At 45.6% G+C, this 27,085-nt stretch overlaps 1 protein-coding gene across 2 annotated transcripts; it reads left to right on the plus strand.

Moving 5' to 3' along the window:
* Positions 1-174: 174 nt before the first annotated feature.
* ulk2 (unc-51 like autophagy activating kinase 2) lies at positions 175-27,085 on the plus strand. Of its 2 annotated transcripts, XM_060074721.1 has the most exons (27): positions 175-1,348; positions 3,377-3,469; positions 3,594-3,635; positions 8,171-8,203; positions 9,226-9,262; positions 9,925-10,098; positions 10,480-10,553; positions 10,667-10,768; positions 10,946-11,004; positions 11,181-11,263; positions 11,411-11,461; positions 11,560-11,648; positions 12,235-12,403; positions 13,065-13,125; positions 15,441-15,590; positions 16,473-16,618; positions 16,783-16,866; positions 17,832-18,130; positions 19,895-20,079; positions 20,257-20,366; positions 20,720-20,857; positions 21,785-22,020; positions 22,644-22,822; positions 23,357-23,475; positions 23,728-23,885; positions 24,316-24,451; positions 24,777-27,085. In XM_060074721.1, the coding sequence occupies exons 1-27, from the start codon at positions 1,259-1,261 to the stop codon at positions 24,839-24,841; spliced, it is 3,162 nt and encodes a 1,053-aa protein (XP_059930704.1). In that variant the 5' UTR covers positions 175-1,258; the 3' UTR covers positions 24,842-27,085. The 2 variants fall into 2 exon arrangements, with proteins under 2 accessions (XP_059930704.1, XP_059930705.1); XM_060074722.1 differs by lacking the exon at positions 20,720-20,857.

Consider the following 27,085-nt stretch of genomic DNA (forward strand, 5'->3'; position numbering starts at 1 on the left):
TGGGATCGCACTATCAATTCAATGTCGGGAAATTTGTATTATGTGGAAAATAACACAAAAATAGTTGAATTATACAGGTCTCTGCCGTCGATTTCAAATTTCAGTGTGCTATATTCTAGAGCGGAAGGAACGACGTGGCGCAACACCGCGCGGAAGGATACTGTATAAAGGAATAACACCGCACTACGTTTCAGTATTGTTAAAGGCAGTCTCTGGACGGCGGACCAATTGATTTTAACCAGGCAGACAAGAAATACAAATGTTAGACCATTTAGGTATGAGTCGAGTTGGACGTAGTGACAGCTTCTAATGAACGCCACTGTCGACGAAGGATTTGCTGTACAAAGTGTCCTGATGTCAAACGGATCAGATTGATTTTCATCGAGTCAGGATTGTTTTTATTTGACCAGAGAGGAGGACGGTGTCTTGCAGAAAAAGGACATTTCGGAAGAGGACACAACCAACGACAAACGGATTTATTTTCGCATTTGTTTTGCCTTCTGTCCAAATTTAAAGCCTCTGTGTGTGTCTCTGCACTGCTGGCCAGCTAGTCAGTCATGTCTGCTGTGTTTTAGGTCGATCGCATAGTTAACATCGAGGTGACAGTGATGACATCCACGATATTTACCCCATCGGATGCACACTAACATGAAGGCAGAAGACCACCACTGGCAGCATGAGACTCGGAGGGGCAGCAGCAGCAGCGTTGTGTCTCTCCGGGACTAGCAGAGTCAGATAGTCCTGGTCCTCTGCAGGTGGAGGTCAGATAGTCCTGATCCTCTGCAGGTGGAGGATAGATAGTCCTGATCCTCTGCAGCTGGAGGTCAGATAGTCGTGGCCCTCTGCAGGTGGAGCAGCTTTGCAGGGCGACGTGTAGGACGGCATCATGTAGACTGTCATCCTACACAGTCTGGCTCACTTGAACGCAATCGTCTGCCGTGCAACCCGGAGATAGATGAATGGCTCATGAACTAGGTCCAAAGCGGACAGCTGGTGCTAGGGACTGACACAGCGGACCTCGGGATAAGTCTATAACTAGACATGGGCAGAAGATATATGCTATGATTAAGGTTGTCAGGACGAATATAAACGCCCCTTGCTAAAGCGATACGTCCTGCCCACATCAGGACCCCGAGTCACCAGAGGGACGACATTGGAGTGACCAGCTCACTACATCGCCGTTTCGCCCAGAGTGAAAAGCCTCGGCGCCCTGCTGACAGAATCAGGAGGACCCTTGTTTACTGGGACGTCCTTCATCATGGAGACCGTGGGGGATTTCGAGTACAGCAGGAAGGACCTGGTCGGACATGGCGCATTCGCAGTCGTTTTCAAAGGGAGACACAGAAAGGTACATGCTTCACAATCTGCACAATCATCCACACACACCAAAACAACATCCACCTGCTCCCAGTTTTATGTGTGTGTGCGGAAGAAAAGGGCAAAATGACGCTTGTCTTGGAAATCTGGGTCAATGCATAATGCAGTGTGCCACTCTGCAACATCAAAACACAAATCACCAGATTTCCTTTTTCGTATATGTTATCATAGTAAGTCACGCAGGCATTGCGACTTCGTTTTAATCTGTTATATTTCAATGCCTACATCTTTGAATTTGAGTAGCGTTTGTGAGCAGTGTGAGGTGGCAACATACGTCCATTCATGAAACTGGTGATTCAAGCACCAGAATTGCTTGCTGACGTACTACAGCTGCAGGGTGGATGGATGGCGTGTTTCACGACAAGAGTCATCGTTATGTAAGGAATGTGCGAGGACCATTCATGCTCTTCTGCAATCACCTGCTATCGTGTTATGGTGAGGTTGAAACTAAAACATGTTTATTACGGTGATGTTTGCAGAGTATATTTATGTTTAAGACACAATTGAAGATGCACACAACATTGGGAATAGAGGTAATATCTGTTTTTTAATTGTGTGTCTGTTTGTGTTTGCTCGCATCTTTGCATATGACCATAAAATAAATGAGAGAAAATGCATTGTTTCAGTTTTTCCCCTGACCAAATAGCTCTAATCTCTAATCAACTGAAGTGATTGAAAGGCGAACCAAACAGCCATCTAGGGTCTAGGCAATATTATCTGAATTCTGACCTTGCCGCCTTGTCTTTGCAAGCCAGTGTGATCAGGCCATGTGACCTGCTGAAATGGACCCTCCATGTGACAAGTATATTTGTAACCACTAGCATCTGAAAAACGCGTGAATGCCCTCTGTGCTATTTCTAGGGACAGTTCCACTTAAGAAGACAATAGGAGTGGAGGGCCAGAGCGATGCAGGAGTAGGTTACTCTCTCATTGCATATTGTTTGCGTCATTTTCAAAGGCAAACGGCCACAAAACACTTCTTGAGATCATGTGAACTTGGACCTCATGTTTGCCTGTGGGAAGATGTTATTCTCATGGTATTTTCACCACAGGTTCACCCATCATGGTGAATCCAGCAGTGCTGCTGAAGTTTATGTCTGTGTGTTTCTGACCCCACCGTTATCCCACCATGATTCACAAATGAGATCATGTGGGTAGAGGCATCTCAGCATCTCTCAAGTGACTCCTCATAATACACAAAGTGCTCACACGGCATGACTCACCTCCAGTCTACACTGTGGCACAAAACCTCGAGTTGGTTTACCTTTACTCCCAACCTCGCGCTATGTTGGTGAAGGAGGAGGGTAGGTTTCCTGTCATCAGCCACACTTGGCAGAATGGGCCTTTCAGCCATTCATGGTGCCAACAGTGTAATGTATACAACAGCACGCCAGGTTGGCTTCTTTATCACGGTTCAGGCCTGCCAAAGGCGGTCCACGTTCCCCGAGCTAGAACATCTCACATTAGCCTAGATCCACTTTAGAAAATGTCCCTCTTCATTAATAGGATTTCTTTCTTTGTGCAGTTTAACTTAACGCACACAGCTGCACAGCTCCTGTACCCTGGACCTCATTTTGCAGTTCCTTTTTATAAGCTGCTTTTATTCTCATTCCTCTTTTCCCAGGGAACATTTGTTCTCCCTGGACTTGATTGACCTAGTCTTTATTGGCCACTGATGTGTTAAGTCTTTTCATTCATTGGAATAGAGGTCAGTATTATTTTCCAATGTCCCCTGTCGAGGCTTGTTCATGGGCAAAAATTAAAAGCCTTCTCGTTACCAGGTTTGCAATTAAAATACCCCACTACTTTTCCACTTCCTTGGCCCTCTCTCCCGCAAATGGTGCAGACCCTGACAATGCCATTGACGCCTGCTGGCTAGACTCCATACACACATACACACCCTGATCTTGAGGGACAGGGGACATCTGAAGGGATTTAAACTAATTGCCCCCTTGTTTTTTTTCTCTCCTGTTCTCCCCCGCTTTCTTCTGTACTGTAGAAGACAGATTGGGAGGTGGCCATCAAGAGCATTAATAAGAAGAACTTGTCCAAGTCCCAGATCCTCCTTGGCAAGGAAATCAAAATCTTAAAGGTGAGTGTCGTATGCTTCTTCTCACTTGACTGTTACCCGGTAATGATTATTTGACATTCCTTTAGATCAGTGTTAATGTAGCTCTTCTTTGAAATAATAATTAATGTTTTTTTCTTTTTTGAAGGAACTTCAACATGAAAACATTGTAGGACTTTACGATGTCCAGGTACGCCCGCATTTAATATGTATTTGAAAAAGATTTTTCTAGGGAAAATTGTATTTGTTGGCTTGCAAAGGTAATGATCCATTATGTGTGATCATGCCCCTGTTTTATCAACACGTTGCTCATATTATCTCATATTATACAAGCTCAGCTCTATTCAGATTAGGCTGCTAAACTAAATGTTGAATAGAACTAGGTGAATCTTTTTCTCTCAGTAGCTTCATTTATACGTCTAAGAGCGTATGTATTTACATTAAGGTTTGATTAATGATATAAAACTAGAGCAAGCTGTGCTCTGCTCTATGCTAGCTACAGTATTCAGATAACGCATCTCTGCTCCATTACTCGCATTGTGATCTTTCACAGAATAACAATGAAATTCCCTATAGAACCTTAATATAGAAATCTGCTAGAGAAGTCCCTAGAGAATCAATGTTTCTTTCAGCCTTTTTTTTTTACTTCAGAAAGAAAACACTTGCTTTATTTTGGCCTCCACTAGGCCCTCCTGCTCTTGTCAGAGTTGGCAGATGCAGAGTCCCTAGTATTGCTGGAGTTCAATACTGTTGTCTCAAGTTTGCATCCTATAGGATGGATATGGATTTAGGGCTAAAACTCTTGTGTTTTTCCTGGCAAGAACGCAGGTCATTCTCTTAGAAGGATCTAATGCTGTGGATGGCTGGAATGCCCTGTCGATTTCCATAGGAGAGACAAATGTGTATTGAGATGTTACAAACAAGCCAATATCTATAGAAGTGGAGTGTGCGCCCCAGCACATAACATACACAGCGCACTGTACACTGCACACATGAGGCCATGTGACCTGCATGTGACCAACCCGGCCAGGCACCAATCGTTAAATCCGCCAATCATTATCAATTTACCTTCAGCTGGCTAAATTAGTGATGACGCTGGTTACTTATTCATTATGTTAGCGCAGTGGTGGACCATTTTGACATTAAGGACATAATTTTTCTAGAAGATATATCATTTTAAATGTCTAAGAATAGAATCAAAGACAAAGAATCAGAATTTCTTATTCTTGATACAGCAAAAATATAAACTTAATCAAATAACTATTCAAAAATGAAGGGCAACCCATTCATTAGAAGTAGAATAACTGTCTTGAGAAGCAGAGATGTATGTTTGCTATGAGTCTAAAGGGAAGTTTGATATGGAATGGGCTTCTATTGGATATGGGGTGGTGGGGGGTGGTGCTTGCTTACATTGGATAACCGATGTGGCTTAGGACGCATGGATATGAGATCTGAACTGATAAGGCTTGATGCTTGTTGGTGCGCCAACGTTAGGAGCAGTGTTGGGAGTCATTTGGGTTCTGTGTCTTTATGCTGTCAGAGTTCCATATCATCCATCTCCTGCAAGGTCTTTCTTGTAATCCCCACAAGATGGATACATCTTTTTAGTAGTACCTTTTTGTTGTTTTTTTGAAGTATATATTTCCTTGCTGGCAACTGTTTACTCTATTTCCCACGATGAAAGTGTGAAGTAATGTTGGCAATGATCTATAGGTATGTTGTGGCAGTCGATTGCTCTATTTGTTTAATGGTTAGGGTTAAGGCTTCCCACTGGAGGCCTGCTGTTATGTTTAAAATACAAATAACCCAAATGATTTGCCCTTGTTGGTGTGCATTTTCATGCCAATGCAATGCAGAATAGGCCACCTATTTTATGACGTATACTAGTTGTGTTTGGGTTTTATACGCACACATAAAGACCTTTGTTGGTAGAAAATACCTACCTAATACTTTTGTGCCATATAATATTATTTTACATTCAGTGAATTCATGAACACACTATGGTCCTGCATTGTGCAGAGTTGTTTTCTCTTGTGGAAAGGTTCCTATGGTTCAATATTTAGTCTCTCCAGCTTTGCATATTTCATAATGTATAATTACCATTCATGTAAGGCAAAAATGAATGCACTCAACTCATGCACACCAGGCTTAAATATAATAGGGGAATGATAAAATGCACAGTATCTGATAGTGCAGGGGTGTTATTACAGTGAAAGGGAATTCCTTATTTCAGATTAACAGACGGAAAGAATGAACGAAAGACTGAATGAGTGAGGGTTTGTTTATGAGGCTTAAAAGTCACATGACACATACGCCAATCGAAAAACAAAACCTCAACTTCCTCCACCATGGGAACAAAGTGTTCTACCTAAGGGGCGGACCCACACACGCACGCACACACACACACTTCTCTGAAGTGAAATTGTAAAGGCCGTAAACAAAGGCTTGGGGGTGGGGGGAAGGAGAGGGGAGTCTTGCCTGTACTTGGGTGGGTGGGGGGGAGAGCTTTGAGTTATACAAGAGGCTTTCTAGGAATGTGCTTCAATGTTCACATTGCATCAGAGGACTTTTCTTCTAGAGCTCATTACGCACAAGCACACACTTGTTATTGACCGAGACATGGGTCCTACCAGCATTTGTGCATACACGAAACAGGGAGGTATAGAAGTGCATCTTAAGAGTCTGGATGTGGTTTATGTGACCGCTGGCCAGTCCAGGATGGTTGAACAGAATTGTTCGTAATTAGAGCCCGACTGATAAAGGATTATTAAGGCCGATACCGATACAAATATTTGGTGATTTAAAAATCTGATATTCCGATATATCTGCCGATATATATTTAAAAAAGAAATTCCAGAAACACGTTACAAAACATAAACAGATTTCCCTTACATTGGTTATTTGTAGTTATTTATGAGTCCTCATTAAAATAATAAGGTAATGCAGTTGAAAAATAAACATTTTATTGTTTTGTCACAACAGAAAAGTCAAAATCTAAATTTATTAAAGTTCTGATAAATTAAACGCATAAAAATAAAAACTTAAGATATGACACTCAAAGTCCTTTGAACAAAAACACAATAACCAAAATATATATATATATTAATTAAGTAATTAATCGGCCAGTACCGATAGTTTGGAAAATGCCTAATATCGGCCCGCCGATATAGCGGTAATAATCTCCAACAGGAACATAGGCCTTGGTGACTCCCTTGTTTTATGGCAGTATGCCTGCAGAGTCCGAAGTCTGCAATTTTGTTTCAAAACACCCTATACGAGTGTACACACTCAGTGAACACTGTGACCCATTTGAGGGTTGGCCAGCACTCCGGGGTAAACAACATTCACTTCATCTGAGCTGTTGTCACCACCCATCCATGGCTTTTCTCCTCCTGCTGTTTGCTGAAAACCATTGACGTGTGCTGTTTTAACTCACAGATTATTATGTGCCTATTGCCTATACAGTCACAGAGAAAACAACACTAAATCGGAGAGAAAGTACAACCAACTGTGTGTTATCCGAGACGATGTAGTTAGCTCCTGTGATTTACCTGTTCAATGCCACACTGACTTACTGACTGATGCTATTAATTATGAGCTGTGCTTGGTGTGGTCTGTAAAGGCTGCTACACACTAGCCCAACCGTTGGCCATCTGAAATGTTTTCCGTGTGTTCAGCGGTGTTGGAAGCTTTTGGAACTGCGCAGACGTTGTCTGGTCCAATTCAACATGCGAAGTCTGAGAGTGTTGGCGTCTGGCCACTTATTGGTTGCGTGAGCGAATCTTTGCGGTGTGTGGGATGGGCGGCGCGAGACTACCGTCTGCATCTCACGCAAGCGCAGAACATACACGCTACTGTTAATTCGCGGTGTCTTTCAATGCAACTTTTCTGCCAAATGGGTCAGATGTGAGATAACGAATTGGTCGGATAAAGGCAGTTGATCTTTGGTTTGAGTCTGGGGGGTGTGTGGGCCCCTTAAGAGTCTCCAGTGATGCGTGTTTGTGTTTTTTATGACGGCCGTCGCTGATGGTTTTACGTAGCTCCTGACATCTTCAGTGTTCAACTCCTCTCTGACCTCCAGAGGCATCTGACCTCTCGAAGAAACCTCCCACGCCCATGCTCTCTACCCCCCCCCCCCCTACCCCCCCTCGGAAAGCCCAGCTAGGAACATGCTACATTATGTAATCTCCTCCTGCCATTGAGGTCTAGCGACTCGCACATCCCCCTACCACCATCTGTAACCAGACCCTCATCGGCTTTGACATGAAAGTCAAATCCGACTTATTTTGTCCTCATGCCAGTTACACGCTTGGTACTCTGATGCTCATGAGTAAAACTCAAACTGAAGTTGATACAGTATGTGCTTGTTAAAAAACACTTATGCAGTTACTTCTTTAAATGAACCATATAGAGATATGTTTAAGCCTAACGCGCTGCTTAAAATTACACAAAAATGTTCAACAAACATACACAAACTCACTCACTCAATCATACTCCAAATCAACGCTGCATACATTTGAAAAGTTAGTTGATACAAGACACTGTTGTTATGATTTGGGAAATAGACTCTTGGAATCACACCCAACCAGTTGGCAAGTTTGTTTGTGGTGTTTTCCATTAGGAAACCATTGGCTAATAGGAAGTTGTACTTCTGACACAACTGCAAAAAAAGCTGATGAATGGTGTTCCACTCACTGAATTCTTGATTCTCCTAATTTCTTCCAGGAAACGCCTAACTCTGTGTTCCTGGTTATGGAGGTAAGTGCAACTCTATGTTTGAAACCTTGTATTCCCAACCAATATCTCCCTCAGTCTGGTTGTTTCGCAACACCTCTGGCATGCAGGAGAGGCAAAACAAACTCTGTTACCACAAAAACGCCCCCAGCTTCCCTCAATCCGGTTTTCTAGGAACCCCTTTCTTTGAAACTTGAAAGCCATTGCCAAATTGTCATTCCTCTACTGCTACATTATAAAGCTCTCTTGCTTGAAAAACAATAATTGTTTTCTCTCCTTCTACCTGCTGTTGTTTTTGTAAAACTTGAATGCTGTTTTTTTTACAATCGCTATTATGTTAGGAATTGTTTTTGCTTAGCTAAAACGATAGTTAATTTCACTCTTTATATGTTCCCATATTGATGTTATTTTACATCAAAATAAGAATACATGAGCATGGGTTATACTTAAGCTAAAGTCATGCTTGGTTAAGAATCCAAAAGTAATTTGTGGGACTGTAGTAAAAGCTGCTGGGAACCTATACACACTCCATGAACAACTATGAGGTCATCTCAAGATGATCTCTTAAATCCAGTCGGCCTGTATTACAGCTACATGTGGTGAAGAACAGCTGGCTTCACCCGTGGTGAAGACCAGTTTCAATGATGTAATGATCATCAAGGCCTGCGAAGATTCTTATTGTGAGGGGTTAGAGAGTTTGCTTTGCAGGAAAACCAAAGAAACATATTCAGCTTCAAAACAAGTATTTTGACCTCTGTTTAACTATGATACGATATGAACCAAGGTTAATCATTCCCTCGCTTTGGCTTAACTTTGCTCCCTACATAATTTGATGTAATGCAGAGATTTAGAGCTAGCTTCCTTTAATAGGGATTTCTGTTCTGATATAAATAACGTCAGTTGGCAGATTTACTACATGACCTTGCTTTTATGTGAGCCACAATTGGACCACGAAAAGACATACATGCTGTTCAAATTATGTGCATTCAGATTGCTTCTGTTTGCTTCTGACAAAAATCATTTGTCCACTTCTACCCCTCACACAGTACTGCAATGGAGGTGACCTGGCCGACTATTTGCAAGGTAAGCATAGCTTTTAATCAAATCTTCTTTCTCTAGAGAGGATTGTTGTTGATCGAAGGAAATTAACAGAGGCGTTCTCTGGAAGACATGCTGACTATGGGTGTCGTGGTGGGGGTTACTGCTTATGTGTACTGTTATTGTGAGAGAGAGAGAGTCGTTGTCCGTACTGTATGTATTGGTGTTTTGTTATGTGAGGCTTGTCTAGAAAACGTCCCCAGCTCTGCACAAAGGCCCTTCTTTATCAAGTTTAGAGATCATGTAGTCAGCAAAGCAGTGAGGCCACAGTGTTGGGCTACCCTCAAGGGACACTCGTCACCTTCCATGTCTGTTGGCCTCAAGTAGATAAAATGTAGCAAAAGGGAACCATTATTATAGACCGGGTTAAACCCGACCCGAGGTCTGGTCCCACACAGCCACCATGATATCCCGATTCATCCTCTGCAATCAGGCCAAGCCAATCAATTAGTGCTCATGCACGATCGTCGAAATGAGTTGAAGTTGAGGTCTTTGTTCATGGCCTTCAGCCAAAGTCACATGGCTGACAGTGCTTCTTTTCTTAATTGGAGTACCCTCTCTCCAATCAGGGGCCAACATTCGTCAGAGCATTACTGCAATGTCCACTGTTGTTGTAAGACTTGTAAGACTCATTTTCTCCCATTTAGCCAAGGGAACGCTGAGAGAAGACACGCTGAGGACATTCCTTCAACAGATAGCGGCAGCCATGCGCATACTGAACAGCAAGGGAATCATCCACCGCGACCTCAAGCCACAGAACATTCTGTTGTCCTACCTAGGACGCAGGAAGTCCAGCATCAACGGCATCCGCATCAAAATAGGTGAAGACATTGGCTTCATGTTTCCCAATGGGGCACTTTGAACCCAGAACCCAGACAGGAGTGTCCTTCTCATCCTGTTCTACTAATGAATAATGTTGTCTTTTAATTGTTATTTGTCATTTGTCATGTTGAATGATGACGAATGGAGTTAAGAAACTCTGGATATATTATGTGTTTGTGTTGTATGACAAGCTGGATTTATAGTTTTCCTTTCAGCTGTTCAATGTTTAAAAAAGAAGGCGATACCGATGTTTTCCTTTGACCATTGTTCTTGTTTGAGATTTTCGAATAATAGATGTTACGTGTGTTTAGTTGTGGTGCTATAAATAACAGACAACTGCTGACTGGCCTGTTTTTTTAAATCTTTCCCCCTGCCTGCAGCGGATTTTGGCTTTGCGCGTTACCTCCAGAGCAACATGATGGCCGCCACGCTGTGCGGCTCCCCCATGTACATGGTGAGGGTTCAGTTTATTACCAGTCCTTCTCAAATAGCCACCTACTCAGCAGTATGTGTGAGAGTTTAGTCGTCCGTCCGTCCCCCCCGCTGACCTTGATCCTTCCTGCCCAGGCCCCAGAGGTCATCATGTCTCAGAACTACGACGCCAAGGCCGACCTGTGGAGCATCGGGACGGTCATCTACCAGTGCCTGGTGGGCAAGCCCCCTTTTCAGGTCGGTGCGCCCCTGCAGCTGCTGGTGGTTCGTTTTATAGTCATGGATGAGAAAACGTCTTTGTGTGTGTGTGTGTGTGTGTGTGGTTGTGTTGTGTTGTGTTGTGTTGTGTTTGTTTGTGTATAATATATGTATGTGTGTGTGTATATTATATAATTTATTTTATTCATTTTATAGGCTAATAGCCCTCAGGACTTGAGGATGTTCTATGAGAAGAACAAGAATTTACAGCCAATGTAAGTCAAAACTGTTGAACAGAAACACATTTTATTGCCACCTTTCACAATATCAGCCGATAAGGCGGTGCTACTGCAAGAGCTAATGTTTGATCCAGATCATTTCTGAGGTTTAGTTTTGGTGTTGTGTTAAATTCTAAAAGAGGCGGGATTGGTGGTTGTTTTTCTTTCCTCAGCATCCCAAGAGAGACATCTCCCCATCTAAGTGACTTGTTGCTGGGTCTGCTGCAGAGGAACCAGAAGGACCGAATGGACTTTGGTTAGTGCTGACAATGACAACACATCTCCGACTGACAGGAAGCCATTAACGTGCATGAGTTGTTGTCCATGGATGTAATGGGAGATGTCTTTCAAAGGCCAATGCCCTGCTCCCTTATTCAGCCTGATCTCATGTTTATTCCCCCAGATATGTTCTTTGGCCATCCTTTCCTGCAGCCGTTATCTACCATAAAAAAATGTGAGTACTGCTTTAATTTTCCAATCCCTGGGATTGGGAGTCCAATATGAATCCCCAAACGTCCCGTTAATGCCTTTTGATTCCCCCCCTTGCCACAGCGTGTCCAGTCCCGGTCCCCAGCGCCTCTCATGTCGTGTCAGACGGATCCTGTGGAAGCTCCCCCAGTATTCGCTACAACTCTCCACCTGTGAGTATCGGCCTGATACTCTACATCACTTAGTGACATCACTTTGCACCAATCTCAATCATAAACTCATTGCATAACCTCAGCAGCAGCAGCTGGTGTTCACAGTCAGCACTATGAGAGCATAACAAGGCGCACGTGTCCCCGGGGATAGCAGCTGGGTCGCCTGCTCTGCGGCTCCACATAATGTAGATCAGTTGTCAGACTGACGGCTTCATGAAGACAGGCTCTTCATTTAGTGATAAAGGATGATGATATTGGTAAGAGCAGCCCTGCAGCACTCTGAAGGCATGCGTTTCGCTACATGCCACAGCCAGTGGGAAAGCAGGCAGAGTGGTTTTCCCACAAGCTCTTGGTTCTTCTCTGCAGGGCTGGGATTGCATTAGTTTGACAGTCAGCACTGCCTTGCCTCGTCGAGTGCCTTCTAATTGCATTTTCCAGCAGCCAAATCAAAACCTAATCCTCTCCTTGCTTCCTCTCCTCCACATTTCCTCCCCTCCGGTCTCCTCTCTTGCCCTCCCTCTACCCTCCACCTCCTCATAATGCTGCATGCGTACGGACCGGCCCCATCGGCTCCCCCCCCGTCCAGTCCCTCCCGGACATGCAGACCCTGGCCGAGGACGCCCTGTCTTCCCCCCCGCTGGGTCCACCCAACTACCTGCAGCTGTCTAAGGAGTCGGTGGGCAGCACCAGCAGCAAGAACTCCTCCAGTGACGCCGACGACTTCGTCCTGGTGCCCCACCTGTCCACAGAGAGCTGTGAGGGGACACACACACACACACACACACACACACACACACACACACACACACACACACACACACACACACACACACACACACACACACACACACACACACACACACACACACACACACACACACACACACACCCCTGTTGGGTGGCTCCACGTAATGGAGATCACTTGAGTAAAAGGAAGCCACACAGAAGGGCCTCTCCACGGGCCCAATGAGCCCATTCACCAACAAACCACGGAACCCATAAACACATTCCCCACCTGCTACCTCTTCAAAGATAACAACTCCCAGTCCCACAAACGATGGATTCTGTGTTGCACGGCTAAACTATTAACTATAGAACAAAAGGTGATATTACTATCCACGTGTTGAGATGACCTCAAGCCTTTCTAATGTACACTTCTTAATCGAAATGGACCTTCTGGTGTAGCATTGATATCAACACGAGCGAGGTATGGTTCTTCCCTTGGGTATGGTTCTTCCCTAGGGGTGTGTGTGTGTGTGTGTGTGTGTGTGTGTGTGTGTGTGTGTGTGTGTGTGTGTGTGTGTGTGTGTGTGTGTGTGTGTGTGTGTGTGTGTGTGTGTGTGTGTGTGTGTGTGTGTGTGTGTGTGTGTGCGCCTTCATGACGGTAAACTAATCCCTCTGCTCCTCTCTTCTCAGATGACCAGCCCATGGGAGGGGCGGGGCGTCGGGCGTCGGGTGAATTTCTCGTGTGTGGAGGGTGAGTGCGAGGCCACCCCGTTGTTCCTCTTATAACATTTGATGACGCCGATGATACCATCCCTGATGAATCCAAGCAGAGTGTCTCACCGCCCACAAACCACTTGCTCCGTGGTCGTTCGTGCACATGCCGGTCGGCTAAAACCACTGTGTTGATATCATTTCACCCCGCGTGACTAAAAAAAAATTTTGAACAGGGAAACAGAGCAGCTGGCATGTCGTCGGTACAGCTCCCCACTCTCCCTCGCTACACATTAAACAACCAGAACTTTGAGTGGTAAAGCATCGGTAAGTGGATGGTATTCAAGGTTCAAAATAGCTTGGGTCTGCAGTGGAAATATGACGCTGTGATACATGTGTCGGAGGTTAATCACGGCGGGTTATTTAGCCATAAATAACCCCACACACCCACAAACACACATGCACAGCCGTTGACTGTGTGTATATTTTTTATTCTCCTCCCTGGCTGCAGAGCTGGCTGCTCTGTTTCCCTTGTGATGCAACAACTTGCGTCACCTGCCTGTGAATTTGGCTGCTGTTGATCTGGCAGACGCTATAAATATATTGCTTTACTTTCCTCTGATGGTCAGCCTCCTGTTGTACACAGGAAGTGAATCATATCAGACCATGGTTTCATTAATCTGCGAGTGCGGCCCATACTGTGTGTGCTAGAGCTGCAGTAGCTGTTGGACCTAAAACTAACAACAAGGCGATCTGCTCAGCACTCTAAAATAACAGCAGAACCACTGTCTGAGATAATAATAGTCATGACCAACATGCACTGAATACCCACGAAGGCATCGCTGTGTTCTTGGTTTCGATAGGGGTCATCTTCTGCGGCGAACCCAGCCTTCCAAAGGACACGCGTCTAGACTGTCATCTCTTAAAGCAACACGATCATTTAGTGACGTCTTGTGCTCTTTGGCTCTTTGTCTCTCTCTCACTCTTTCTCTTGGCCTCCCTTTCACTGAAACTTTGCATCCACTTGCGCTGGAGCAGACTTGTTCTTCCCACGATCAGTTTTTGTCTACTCGTCATATAGCCTCAGGCAAAACGGTCCTCTTACCTTTGGCTTTCTGCCTTTCCCATCTGTTCTTCCTGTTTGTTTTTCTTAATATAAGTCTTTCTCTCATTGCTGGTTGAATGCTATATGAATGACCCTTTGTTACCCCAAACCTATTTGCTCACATACACACAAATAGATATAGACATAGGTCTTTATTTATAGACGCTTAAAGAAGTGTATCACATTGATGTATATTTGCTACATTGCAGCTTTGCTGTTCTTTCTCTTTGAGTCACTTCTTGATGAGAGAAAGGCAGAGAGGACTATCTTCAGAGTATTGTTAAACTGGGACTGAAGGACTGAAAAAAGACTCCACTCCACATACACTTGCTTTCTTTTCTTTTTTTACTGGGAGATTACGCCAACAGACTTTTTCATTCTGGCTTCTCAGAATTTCAACGAGTTAACAGAACATGTGGAGGCTTTCTGTGGGCTCTTTGTCCTGGCCTGTGTACCGAGCAGTATCTCTCACGTGGAGCAGCAAGCATGGCTCTCTCCCCCTTGCCTCTTCCCCCCCCTGCTTTTAACCCCCTTACATAATACTGGTTTCCAACTGTTTTTCCCTTCCCCCACCAGTGTTGGCAAGACTCCTCCCACTGTCCTATCTCCTTTCTTTGTTTCATATTATGCAGATTTCCCCTTTTGGTGACCCAGTCATTTCTTGGCGAGGAACATTTTGTTTCCAATGGAATAACAAAATAATGCAAATTTGCTCCATTTCCTCCCCTCTTGTTTTGCTTGGCTCGTGTCCGTCCTGCTCATAGAGGGTCCACCCATTCCAGCTCGCACGTGCCATGGGCCGGCCCACAGAGCTTAGCTGCTGCAATTGGCCCCCTCCCACACGCAGCTCATTGGTCGTGCCTTTGTGTGTTTACATGGACCGGCCGGCCCCTTTTTGAGCACACTGTTCTCCCTTTACCAGCAGGGAGAAACATTATGAAAGCCGACTCAGTCGTTGCTACAGAAAAGAAAGAACGAGCAAAAACAAACCACAACAGACTCGTTTCAGTTGGTTTGTTATCGATTATTTTTTACAAATCAGTAAAACTGTTTTTAGCAGTTGCCATGTGTGGACTGTAATGGATGAGCATGGGTGTTGACAACCCAGAAGTCCCAGCTCTGAAGCCCTGGGAGCAGCAGCAGCAGCAGCAGCAGCAGCAGCAGCAGCAGCAGCAGCAGCAGCAGCAGCAGCAGCAGCCCCGACCACACTGGCTAACCGCGGTGCTCCTCTCCCCCTTCCTGTCCCGTAGGCCGCCGCAGCCCACGCCGGGGCAGACCCCCATGGTGTCTCCCCGGGCCGAGACCACCCCCATCCCCGTGCCCACCCAGGTGCGCAACTACCAACGCATCAAGCAGAATCTCTCCAGCAGCCCCACCAACACGCTGAGCGGCTCCCCCAGGTAAGAGGCAACGGCGTGGGGGAGGAGCAAGCTCGCCTCCCCCCTGATGGACCACCCCCATGGAATGTGTTATCGCTTGTTAGGGGATCACCAAGGTTGACGTTGATGGAAACTACTAAATTAAGCTAAGCAGAAGGACAATAAGTTGTTTTGTTAAGATGTTAAAGAATAATGATAATGTTTGGTTCATGGTTAAGTTGCCTCCAGAGAATGCCTTCATATCCATAACATGAATCAACAAGTCAAACAAAGTTATCTATATATACGACTCTATAACATTTAAGTTATTTATGCAGTTGTGAATATTTCACTTGAGTTACATCAGCTGTGTGTGTGTGTGTGTGTGTGTGTGTGTGTGTGTGTGTGTGTGTGTGTGTGTGTGTGTGTGTGTGTGTGTGTGTGTGTGTGTGTGTGTGTGTGTGTGTGTGTGTGTGTGTGTGTGTGTGTGTGTGTGTGTGTAGGGGGGGGAAACAGGAAATCAGAGGAAGTTGTCGTTGCCATGAAGTCAGTTGTGTGAAGACAAATTAAGGGGAAGTTTCCTGGAGTCAGTGTTGTGGTGCTAGTGAGTGGTAACGCAGTCCAAAGTGGCCATAGTCCATGTCAGCCTGTTTATTCGGAGAAAGGTGATTCAGTGTGACTCCATGTATGCTCTTTCTCAACTGCTCTCCCTGTGTTTTGCCGGACCATCATAAGTTGCCTCTCCCGTGTATTTATTTTATCAGTATTATAAGTACATTTGTATATTGAGGGATAGCTTCCCCGCTCTCCCTACCCTACTAGGTTGGTATTGGCCGAGACCTGCGGTCTGTTTTCAGGGAAGGCCTCTCGTGTTTGCTCTAATGGCCGCTAACCCCGTCCTCCTCTCCTTCGGTGGGCCTGCAGGTCTGGCACGGTGCGGCGCTCCAACACCAGCCCCATGGGGTTCCCCAAGGCCCCCTCCGGGTCCCCCGGCTCCGCAGACGTTCCTCAGGCGGTGGGGCGGCGTCTCTCCACGGGCAGCTCGCGCCCCTATTCGCCCTCGCCGCTCGGTAAGGCCACTGCCATGCCGACCTGAGCTCCGTCACTCGGGGACACGTTTAAGATGTCGGCGGGGGAACATTGGTCACGTTCCTTTTCTTGCGTGTCAGCCCCGGTCAACGGGGTCGCCTGAATGCAGCCGTGGAATGTAATGTGGCGCTTGTTGTTCCCCCAGTGGGCACCATCCCAGAGCAGCTGGGCCACTGCTGCTGTGGCCACGCCCAAGGCCACGAGTCCCGGAGCCGCAGCTCCTCTGGAGGTATGTTGTCGGGGACAACGCTGACCGCTAACGCCGCGCTGCAGGCTAGCTCAGTGTGTACAATGGATTTGCTTGTTAGCGTCAGGCGCCACACCGCTGTCATGTATAATAGTCGTGTTGCTTAAGTATAACAGACAAATGCTTCAGTGTAACTATTGTCTCTCTTTATTCAATTTAAGTGCCCTCTTATTCATGGTGAATGATGCATTTTATTTATATTTTATTTTTATTATTCCTAATACAAAACCTTATTACTTTTATTATACCATAATTATTACAGCATAGTTTCATATGTTTGTTGACTTGCATCTAAGGAAATGCCTAAAATAGATTGTTTATTTTGATCAACCAAAAGCACATGGCCATGTTGGGACAGATGAAAAAAATCTCCAAAGTAGACCACTACATTCTGTAAGCTTTGCGCCTTTAAAATAACACCTAAATTTGCTCTTGGTGTGCTCTGGGCTTCAGAACTTAGTTTAAGGTTATGCACGGACAGAATGTCCCTCTTATAAGTATAAATACTATACTTTTTATAATACCCAAGGTGACCTTATATCATAAGATAATTCATATAATATCAGAAAAGATTAGTAATAAACAGATAAGCACCAGTAATAGAACAGCAGTACAGTCAACATGAATGCTCATTGTTTGTCGCCTCAATGAGTGAGTCACTCAATCCGGTGTTCTATTAACGCCCACACAACAACTGTAATATTCCCGTGTGTCACAGGTGTGTTTTGTGTTTATATGGAGAGGTCGGGTTGTCATGGTGACCTTTTTATTTGGGAAGGTGGCGTTAGCACTTGGCTATCGCCCTTATCTGTAATCCCAGCAAAGGATTAACGCCCTCAGGTGCAGCTGCCCCTACAACGTGGCCCTCTCTGAACGGTCTGTGTGTGTATTCCACGGGAGGGCCCTTGAAAACGACTGTGGTTTGTTGACCCCCCCCCCCCCCCCAGGCTCCCCGGTCCCCTCCTCTCAGCTGCTGGGGGCCCGGCTCCACAGCGCCCCCACCCTGACGGAGGTGTACCAGACCCGGCAGAAGCAGCTCCACAAGCAGCTGTCGGACCCCACGCAGCCCACCACCACCACCACCACCACCTCCTCCTGCTCCAACTACCCGGCCCCCAGCCACACTCCGATGGGACGCCCCGCCAGCCTGGGGACGTCCCCCACCAAGCTGCTGGGCTCCTCCCCCCGCACCTCCGACTGGTTCCAGAAGTCCCCGCTGCCCACCATCATCGGCTCCCCCACCAGGGTAGGCTGACCCAGACCACGTCCAGGATGGTTCAAAGTTTGGTTTGCTCCTATGTTATCCCCTTCAAAATAGTAAAGAACAACCAGGTAACGCTTAACAATGAGACTACATTAGTTAACCATGAATGAAGGCAGTAATACCAATTTCTTAATGCAGTAATAAGCATTATCATATAGCATTATCATATAGCATTAGCATAGTGGTTAGCATAGTGGTGGGTATAAGATAATGCGTGAATGATTAAGTTAACATGAACACCATAACCTTAGTTAACATGAACACCATAACCTTAGTTAACATGAACACCATAACCTTAGTTAACATGAACACCATAACCTTAGTTAACATGAACACCATAACCTTAGTTAACATGAACACCATAACCTTAGTTAACATGAACACCATAACCTTAGTTAACATAGACACCATTACCTTAGTTAACATGAACACCATAACCTTAGTTAACATGAACACCATAACCTTAGTTAACATGAACACCATAACCTTAGTTAACATGAACACCATAACCTTAGTTAACATGAACACCATAACCTTAGTTAACATGAACACCATAACCTTAGTTAACATGAACACCATAACCTTAGTTAACATGAACACCATAACCTTAGTTAACATGAACACCATAACCTTAGTTAACATGAACACCATAACCTTAGTTAACATAGACACCATTACCTTAGTTAACATGAACACCATAACCTTAGTTAACATGAACACCATAACCTTAGTTAACATGAACACCATAACCTTAGTTAACATGAACACCATAACCTTAGTTAACATGAACACCATAACCTTAGTTAACATGAACACCATAACCTTAGTTAACATGAACACCATAACCTTAGTTAACATGAACACCATAACCTTAGTTAACATAGACACCATTACCTTAGTTAACATGAACACCATAACCTTAGTTAACATGAACACCATAACCTTAGTTAACATGAACACCATAACCTTAGTTAACATGAACACCATAACCTTAGTTAACATGAACACCATAACCTTAGTTAACATGAACACCATAACCTTAGTTAACATGAACACCATAACCTTAGTTAACATGAACACCATAACCTTAGTTAACATGAACACCATAACCTTAGTTAACATGAACACCATAACCTTAGTTAACATGAACACCATAACCTTAGTTAACATGAACACCATTACCTTAGTTAACATGAACACCATTACCTTAGTTAACATAGACACCATTACCTTAGTTAACATGAACACCATAACCTTAGTTAACATGAACACCATAACCTTAGTTAACATGAACACCATAACCTTAGTTAACATGAACACCATAACCTTAGTTAACATGAACACCATAACCTTAGTTAACATGAACACCATAACCTTAGTTAACATGAACACCATAACCTTAGTTAACATGAACACCATAACCTTAGTTAACATGAACACCATAACCTTAGTTAACATGAACACCATAAGCTTAGTTAACATGAACACCATAACCTTAGTTAACATAGACACCATTACTTTATTTAACACCGCTAGTCATTTTTTTTTTTACCTGATTAGAAAAAACACAACTGTTGATTAACTGTTAGTTATTTGTTAATAATTGTTATTACTGGATTAACTTATGTTGAGAAATGTTTTATGTTTTATTCTAAAGTGCTACAACTAATCAACTAAACTGTTCAATTTAGTAAAAAGAAAAGCTGTGTGATAACATATGCCCTTTTAAAATATTCTGTCCTTCAGATCATTTCGGCACCCTTCAAGATCCCCAAGACACAGGCGTCCTGTAACCTGATGGCTCTGGCGGACCACCAGACACCCTCCAGGACGCCGGCAGATCCCCGGGACCTCTGCGCCCATCACCACTGCGGGCCCTACCCCAGCGGGCGCCAGGCCGCCCCCGAGGCCAGCCGCACCCCCTTTGGAAGGTACGGTGTTCATCAGGCCCTGGGGGTCCCGTGTTCAGACGCACACGGGTGGAAAGGGTCCCGAGGATGAGGATGATGATGATGATGATGGTCCCCACTGTTTCTTCAGTGCTTTTGATAGTCCTGGTTCTGAGCTCGCTGCGGTTGTCCACCCCCCCCCCCCCCCCCCCCCCGCAGGTCGGTCAGCACCGGCCGTCTCTCGGAGCAGCCGGGCCGCATGGCGCTGGGCGGACAGCCCTACCAGGGCAGCAACGACAGCCTGAACACAGAGCGACCCATGGACACAGGTACATGCACACTAATACACGTACATGTACGCACACAGACACACACACACATCCCCAACCTCCTCAACCTGCTCATGTTGAACAAACTTACCGCACAGGCTTTTGTTTTGCTTTTAAACAATTTGAATAAAGATTGTACGAGTGAACTAAAAGTGTGGACTCCAGAGTAAAAAAAAAAAACAGATCGACACTTGGCATGAGCCCTCCCTACCCTGGTTTGCTGTGCGTGCGTGTTTAGGTCGATTGTGCGCATGTGTGTGTGAAGCACTGTGTGATATAGAGCGCATGTTTGGCTGTTTAGTGTGTTAAATGGCGGTCCTCCTCCTCCTCCCTCCCTCCCTCCCTCACCCCAGCCCCTGCAGGTTTGAGTGGGCTGGCTCAGGGAGGGGGGGCCAGTCCCCGGACTGTCCTGTTCACTGTGGGCTCACCTCCCAACAGCAGCACGCCCCCCACCTGCAGCCACCTGGGCACCCGACAGCGCACCACCTCAGGTGAGACCCGCTGCTCCCGCTACCGGAACAGCGGCTCGGCTAGGCTCAGCTAGGCTCAGCTAGGCTCGGCTAGGCTCAGCTAGGCTCGGCTAGGCTCAGCCAAGCTCGGCCAAGCTAGGCTCGGCTAGGCTCAGCTAGGCTCAGCTAGGCTCAGCTAGGCTCAGCTAGGCTCAGCTAGGCTCGGCTAGGCTCAGCTAGGCTCAGCTAGGCTCAGCTAGGCTCGGCTAGGCTCAGCTAGGCTCGGCTAGGCTCAGCTAGGCTCGGCTAGGCTCAGCCAAGCTCGGCCAAGCTAGGCTCGGCTAGGCTCGGCTAGGCTCGGCTAGGCTCGGCTAGGCTCGGCTAGGCTCGGCTAGGTTCGGCCAAGCTCGGCCAAGCTAGGCTCGGCTAGGCTCGGCTAGGCTCGGCTAGGCTCGGCTAGGCTCAGCTAGGCTCGGCTAGGTTCGGCCAAGCTCGGCCAAGCTAGGCTAGGCTAGGGGATGGTCTCCGCAACTACGAGCACCTGCCGCCCGCCAAGCTCGGAATATACCTCCTGCATGCGCTTCATAACCTCCGGTGACTAACCTGGCTTGCCCGAGTAGAGCAGTCGATTTAGTATTCAGCAATATTGAAGTCCCAGCGACTCCTTCCCTCAGTGCTTACCTAATTTGCCTTTCACAAAGCCCTCTGTGATCCTTTTTGATTGAGGTACTGTTGCACTCCTCTGCTGTCCTCCCTCTGTGACGTTGCCCTTCTTCATTCTGTGTCACTCTTCCCCATTCTTCCATTGGTCTCCTTGTTCGGCTCCGATCCGGAGAAAACAGCCCAGCGTAACAAGAAGCACTTTGACAATATCCGAATAAGATTGCTGCTCTGGAGAAGAGAAGAACCTCACGCCTTCGTCTTTCCCCTTCTCTCTCTCTCTCTCTCTCTCTCCCCCCCCGCCTCCAGTGGGCTCCAACAGCTCGGCAGGTTCCCTGTGCTCCACCACCAGCGGGCGGGTGTGCGTGGGCTCCCCCCCCAGCATGGCGATGGGCACGTCCCCCCCAGGCTGCTCCGTGGGCAGCCTCCCCGCGGCGGAGGGCCCCAGCAGCCTGCGCTACGTCCCCTACGGCACGTCCCCGCCCAGCCTGGACGGCTTCATCACCTTCGAAGCCCCCGAGCTGCCAGAGGAGACCCTGATGGAGGTGGGTTAGGGAGAGAGGGGGGGATCACCATTTAGCTTTCAAAACAACGTTGCAGATCACCATTTAAAAAAAATAATAGTAATAGTTTAATATTAGTTGGCTTCCATGAAGGAGGGTTCCCTTTTTAATGAAACACACATGACGCATACACCCTAACCGTGACCACTTAATGTGAATCACAGATCACTCCACCCAATCTTTAATACCATCCCGTTGTGTTTGACAAAACGTGACTGGACAAGACAATTGACAGTTCTGATGTCGTCCTGTATCGTTTCCCTCTGTTGTCCGTCTCTCACCTTGTCGCGTTGTATGCGTTATGCGTCGCACTTTATCGTGGTGCTATAATCCCCCCTCCCCTTTTATGGATTCAGGACCTTACTAAAACGGGGTGAATCGTTATGGTAGGAAAATAGTAAATGCAATGTATATAAATCTGAATGTAACATATTGTGGATGCTATATATGTGTATAAAAAAAAAAATAAAGGGATCAACCAGCGATGGGACAGAGAAAAAAACAAAGGTTGGCTTTGTATTACGAGGGTTGAATCCCAATGTCAACACGCGGCCCCTACAGGGGCCGACCTCAATGCCTCCGTCTCTCTGTCTCTCCCCGGGCAGCGGGAGCACACGGACACGCTGCTGCACCTGCGCACCATGCTGTCCTTCAGCGACGGAGTGCTGGAGATCGCAGCGCTGCGGGCCGGCGGGACGGACCTGGGGGCGTCGGCCGCCTCCCTCTACCCCCCGCAGGACAGCGTGGTGGTGGACCAGATCAGCCAGCTCAGCAGGGACTGGGGGTAAGAGGAGCCTGGGGAGGAGGCAGGGGCAGTCGTTGTGTTGCCCTCCCAGAAGGAAAGCTGGCTGTCTTTGAAGACTGTTTTACTTGCTGGGAATGAGGAAGTGAGTAGCTAGGTCATTATTTCAGTTAATGAGTGAAAACCGCTCTACATCCTCCTCCCGCAGAACCACCACCCTAGCCTTGCAGACTGGTTTGCATATTTTTTTCAATATGGGAATATATTAAAAGCTAATTTGTTATGAAAGTGTTATTGACCCACTTTTTGAAAAGCTCTGCAGTGTCATTCATAATATCTTGATAAAATATATAAATAACCTAGATCATGTCACAACAATGGCAAATAGTGACATTTGTGTCATTTGTGTCATTTGTTAAGACATTTCAGTCAATGTCATTATTTTTGAACATGGACGATTCAGGTCTGTTTGCCTCGTGGGGCTGTGAACCTAAAACCACAGTCATTGCACAACTTGCTGCACTGGTGATGTGTGGCCACGTGACTCATGTTATGAAACACTGTCTCCCCCTACAGGCAGGTGGAGCAGCTGGTGTTGTATATGAAGGGTGCTCAGCTCCTGGCCTCCTCCCTCCATCTGGCCAAGGCTCAGATCAAATCCGCCCAGCTCAACCCTTCAACGGCTGTCAAACAGGGTGAGTTCCTCCACAGCCGTCTCTCTAACTATTGTTTAGGCTCGGTATTACTGACCTTTTCTTTTTTGACAACCATCCCCTCTGACAATGTGTTGATAAGCAGGGATTATTGTTTTAAATACTTTGTGTACATAATAGGATTGCGTTGCATTAGAAGATGTTAATGTGGCGGTTAGAAAATGTTGATGCGCTCCGCTGTGCGCATTCCATTATACACATGGTCCCAACAGTCGACGGGCATCTCTTCCTCAGTGGTGAAAAGTCTGAACGAACGCTACAAGAGCTGCATCTCGCTGTGCCGGCGGCTCACCGACCGGCTCAACCATTTCTTCTCGGACAAACAGCGCTTCGTGGACGAGATCAACAGCGTCACGGCCGAGAAGCTCATCTACAACCACGCGGTGGAGATGGTACGTGGTCACACTCTGCCCCTTCCTCCCCCCCACGCCTCACAGCTCTGGAGGCAGGGAGGCGCTCCTGTTCTGTGGACGGAGGACCACCCTGGCATAGGCCGACATGGTGTTTTTTTTTTATTATCTGTAGTGCCTTAAAATGGGTCCCAATGAAAGATGCATTATTGTAATCAGTTTTATTATTATTATTAAAATATTAAATTCTATGTCAATGAAGAACAAGACGTTGTGTATCAACTTAGAAAAGCGGGGATACATATCAAGGTAAAGCATAGAACAGTTTCTTCTGTATCAACGGATGGAAACCTGGAAGGGACTGTAAATGAACATTCGTTATGAAAGTCATGACCATTAAAATCTGGAATAGATTCCAAATGAACATTCATGTATGGAAGCCCCGACCGTTGAACCCTGTGGGTGTGTTCAGGTCCAGTCGGCGGCGCTGGATGAGATGTTCCAGCAGACGGAGGACATCGCCTACCGCTACAACAAGGCAGCCATGCTGCTGGAGGGGCTCTCCAAGATTCTCAACGACCCGGCCGACGTGGAGAACGTGGCCAAGTGTGAGTGCCTGCTGTTTCCTGCTTTTAATTTGTATTATATTATTCATCATCATTCACGTGATGTTGTTTCATCATTCACGTGATGTTTTCGGGGGTTGCTGACATTTTAGGTGTGTTTATAACCTGTCTTCGGGTCTGTACCAGGGGTTTGATTTTGTGGGTTGGTTAACACCGTGACACAAGGTGAAACCACACAGAGTTTGAGTTAGGAACGGTCCCATTAACATCACTTGACATCGGCCTGAGAGCGTTGTGGCCGACCGTCCCTACTGAATGGACTGAGGACTGATGACTGCTCATGTTTGTTTCCTCCTCCCTCCTGCAGACAAGGCCAGTGTGGATCGGCGTATCTCCGCCCTTTGCTACTGTACCGTCACTCTGTACGAGTAATGCTCTGGACACACAGGGACCATTCTCTCTGACTGTTGACTACAACACCCACAATCCTCTGGTTCTCTCTTGTAGCAAGTCAAGCACTTTTTTTGCAATTTGTTTGGTTTCTTATTTTTTGTAAAATGAAAACCACGCAGCAGACAGTGTTACCGTACCTGATTTTGGAGAAAATGGCTGATGTGCAAACTCATAACCAAAGATTACCCTAATCGATCTTGGAGTGGGTAAACGGATGGACCCATAGACGTACACAAGGTGCATTGTCCCGCAACTTCTTTCCTACTAGACTGTATGACACTAACTGCGCATCAGATCAAAAGCAGAACTACATAAAGTCCCACTTTCAGGATATTGTTTGCTTTTTTATTTCCCGTTCTGAAGAAAAAAACAATAACTTATGACTGGACATTGCGAAGCCTTCAAAAAAGACTTGGGTCAACAGTTAGGTTTTTTTTAAAACTCCACTATCTGTATGGATGTTTTATTTAACATTTGTAACTGTTAACTGGTTTTTAAGTTGTCCACGTTTTTTTAAATTTATTACTTCTCAGCAGAAGCGGTGTCTCCTGCGTGTCTTGAAGAACCTCAAGTATTTTAATGGTAGGAACCCTGAGATGGTTAAAAAGGCTCTATACACAGAAAACAGCCTGCAATGGAATATGTCCTTTAGAGGTATTTGGTTTTCAGTTTGTTTTAGCTCATGCACTTTATGGTTGGGTTGGACGGAGGGAGGGCTGTGATTAGTTTTACAGTTTTCAAAGAAATGTGAAGGCTTCACATGTGCGCAGTCTCTTGTTTTCATGTCCTATTTTGCTACCAGGTTATGATTTGTTCAAAGAACCAGAATAGGGAATAGGGAAAGAGGCCACCCCTACAACATTGTACGCGGTACATTGAAGGTGCAACAGGGCATTCCTTCACTGGAGGCCTCGTGTCCAACCTCCGACTGGAGTAGTTATCTTAATGCGTTTTATTTGACCGGTGTATTTTCATTGTCCGGGATGGTAGCCCATTTTTAAGGAATGTTTGAAAACTTGTAGATATTTGTATGTAAAGCATGTATTATACTTCTTTTTGGACCTTAATGATAGTCATTGTGTATTCAAGCACAGTTTTAAGATGCAGGCATCTGTGAGCAATAATGCCACTGGATGCCCTGCCTTTTCCAGTCAAAGAGCACAACATATTGTATCTAAAAATCTGCAAATTTAATACATTTTATTCATGTCTGCCAAGTGTTTGATAGCAAACCTATCTAGAGTGTGCCCACAACACATGGCAGCTCGTACACTTTCTGTCTCCTTGGTTATTTTTAATTTTTCAAGGACTGTTATTTGCCGTGCAAGACCTGTACAGAAAAAATAGACCAAAATGTATTTAAAATCACATTCAGTACTGCCTAGCATCCGTTCGTGTGTGTGTGTGTGTGTGTGTGTGTGTGTGTGTGTGTGTGTGTGTGAGAATCAATCAACTGCGGGTTAAAGGAGGTGCCTGGACCTGCAACAGCGGACACACTCCTCTCTCTAAGTGTAAACATGGTCCTGTGTTCGGACACATGAACAGGCTACTGTTGGCCCCCAGGCCGCTTATTCTGATGTACTGTTGTTTATAGAGAAATATCTGAGTTTTTATTGGTTCGTTTCTTATGTTGATTTGTTTGGTTGTGCTCTTTCTCTTCGTGAGCACTCTGCACCGTACAAAGCCTTTTTAACGTGTACAGAAGGGATGGGGAGATGCATATATATGTACAAAAAAAGTTACCCCAAACGGTTGAGTCTGAACCTTTAAGGAAACCCAGTTAACTACGCGTGTAGGTGGCTACTCTGTACATTTTAGACTGTCCTCCCTCCGTTGTATTCCACAACTGGTCACCAGAGGTGATCTTTTCTAGAAAGAGCATGTGTGCACAGTATGCATTATCTCCCTGTAATACCTATAGGATTATGATCGCATGTACCCTGTCTCATCTTGCTGTTTTCCAGTTTGAGCTGAATGCGTTTTTATAAGGACCTGTTTTTGACACTCTAACCTTTACCCCAAGTAAACACATGATACGTTCAAATCAAAAGGAATATCTGGTTTTGCAGTCTTACCTTTTCTGATTGTATTCTCTGCATTAGATTTAGTATTTGGTTACTCTTTAAATTATCATAAAGATGCAGCTACTTCCACATCCCTATTATTTTTTTTAGAAAGAAATGTCAATGTTCTGTTTGCAATTAAAGAAAATACACAACAGTG

The sequence above is a fragment of the Gadus macrocephalus genome, chromosome 16 (assembly GCF_031168955.1).
Source record: "Gadus macrocephalus chromosome 16, ASM3116895v1".
Classification (NCBI taxonomy): Eukaryota; Metazoa; Chordata; class Actinopteri; order Gadiformes; family Gadidae; genus Gadus; species Gadus macrocephalus.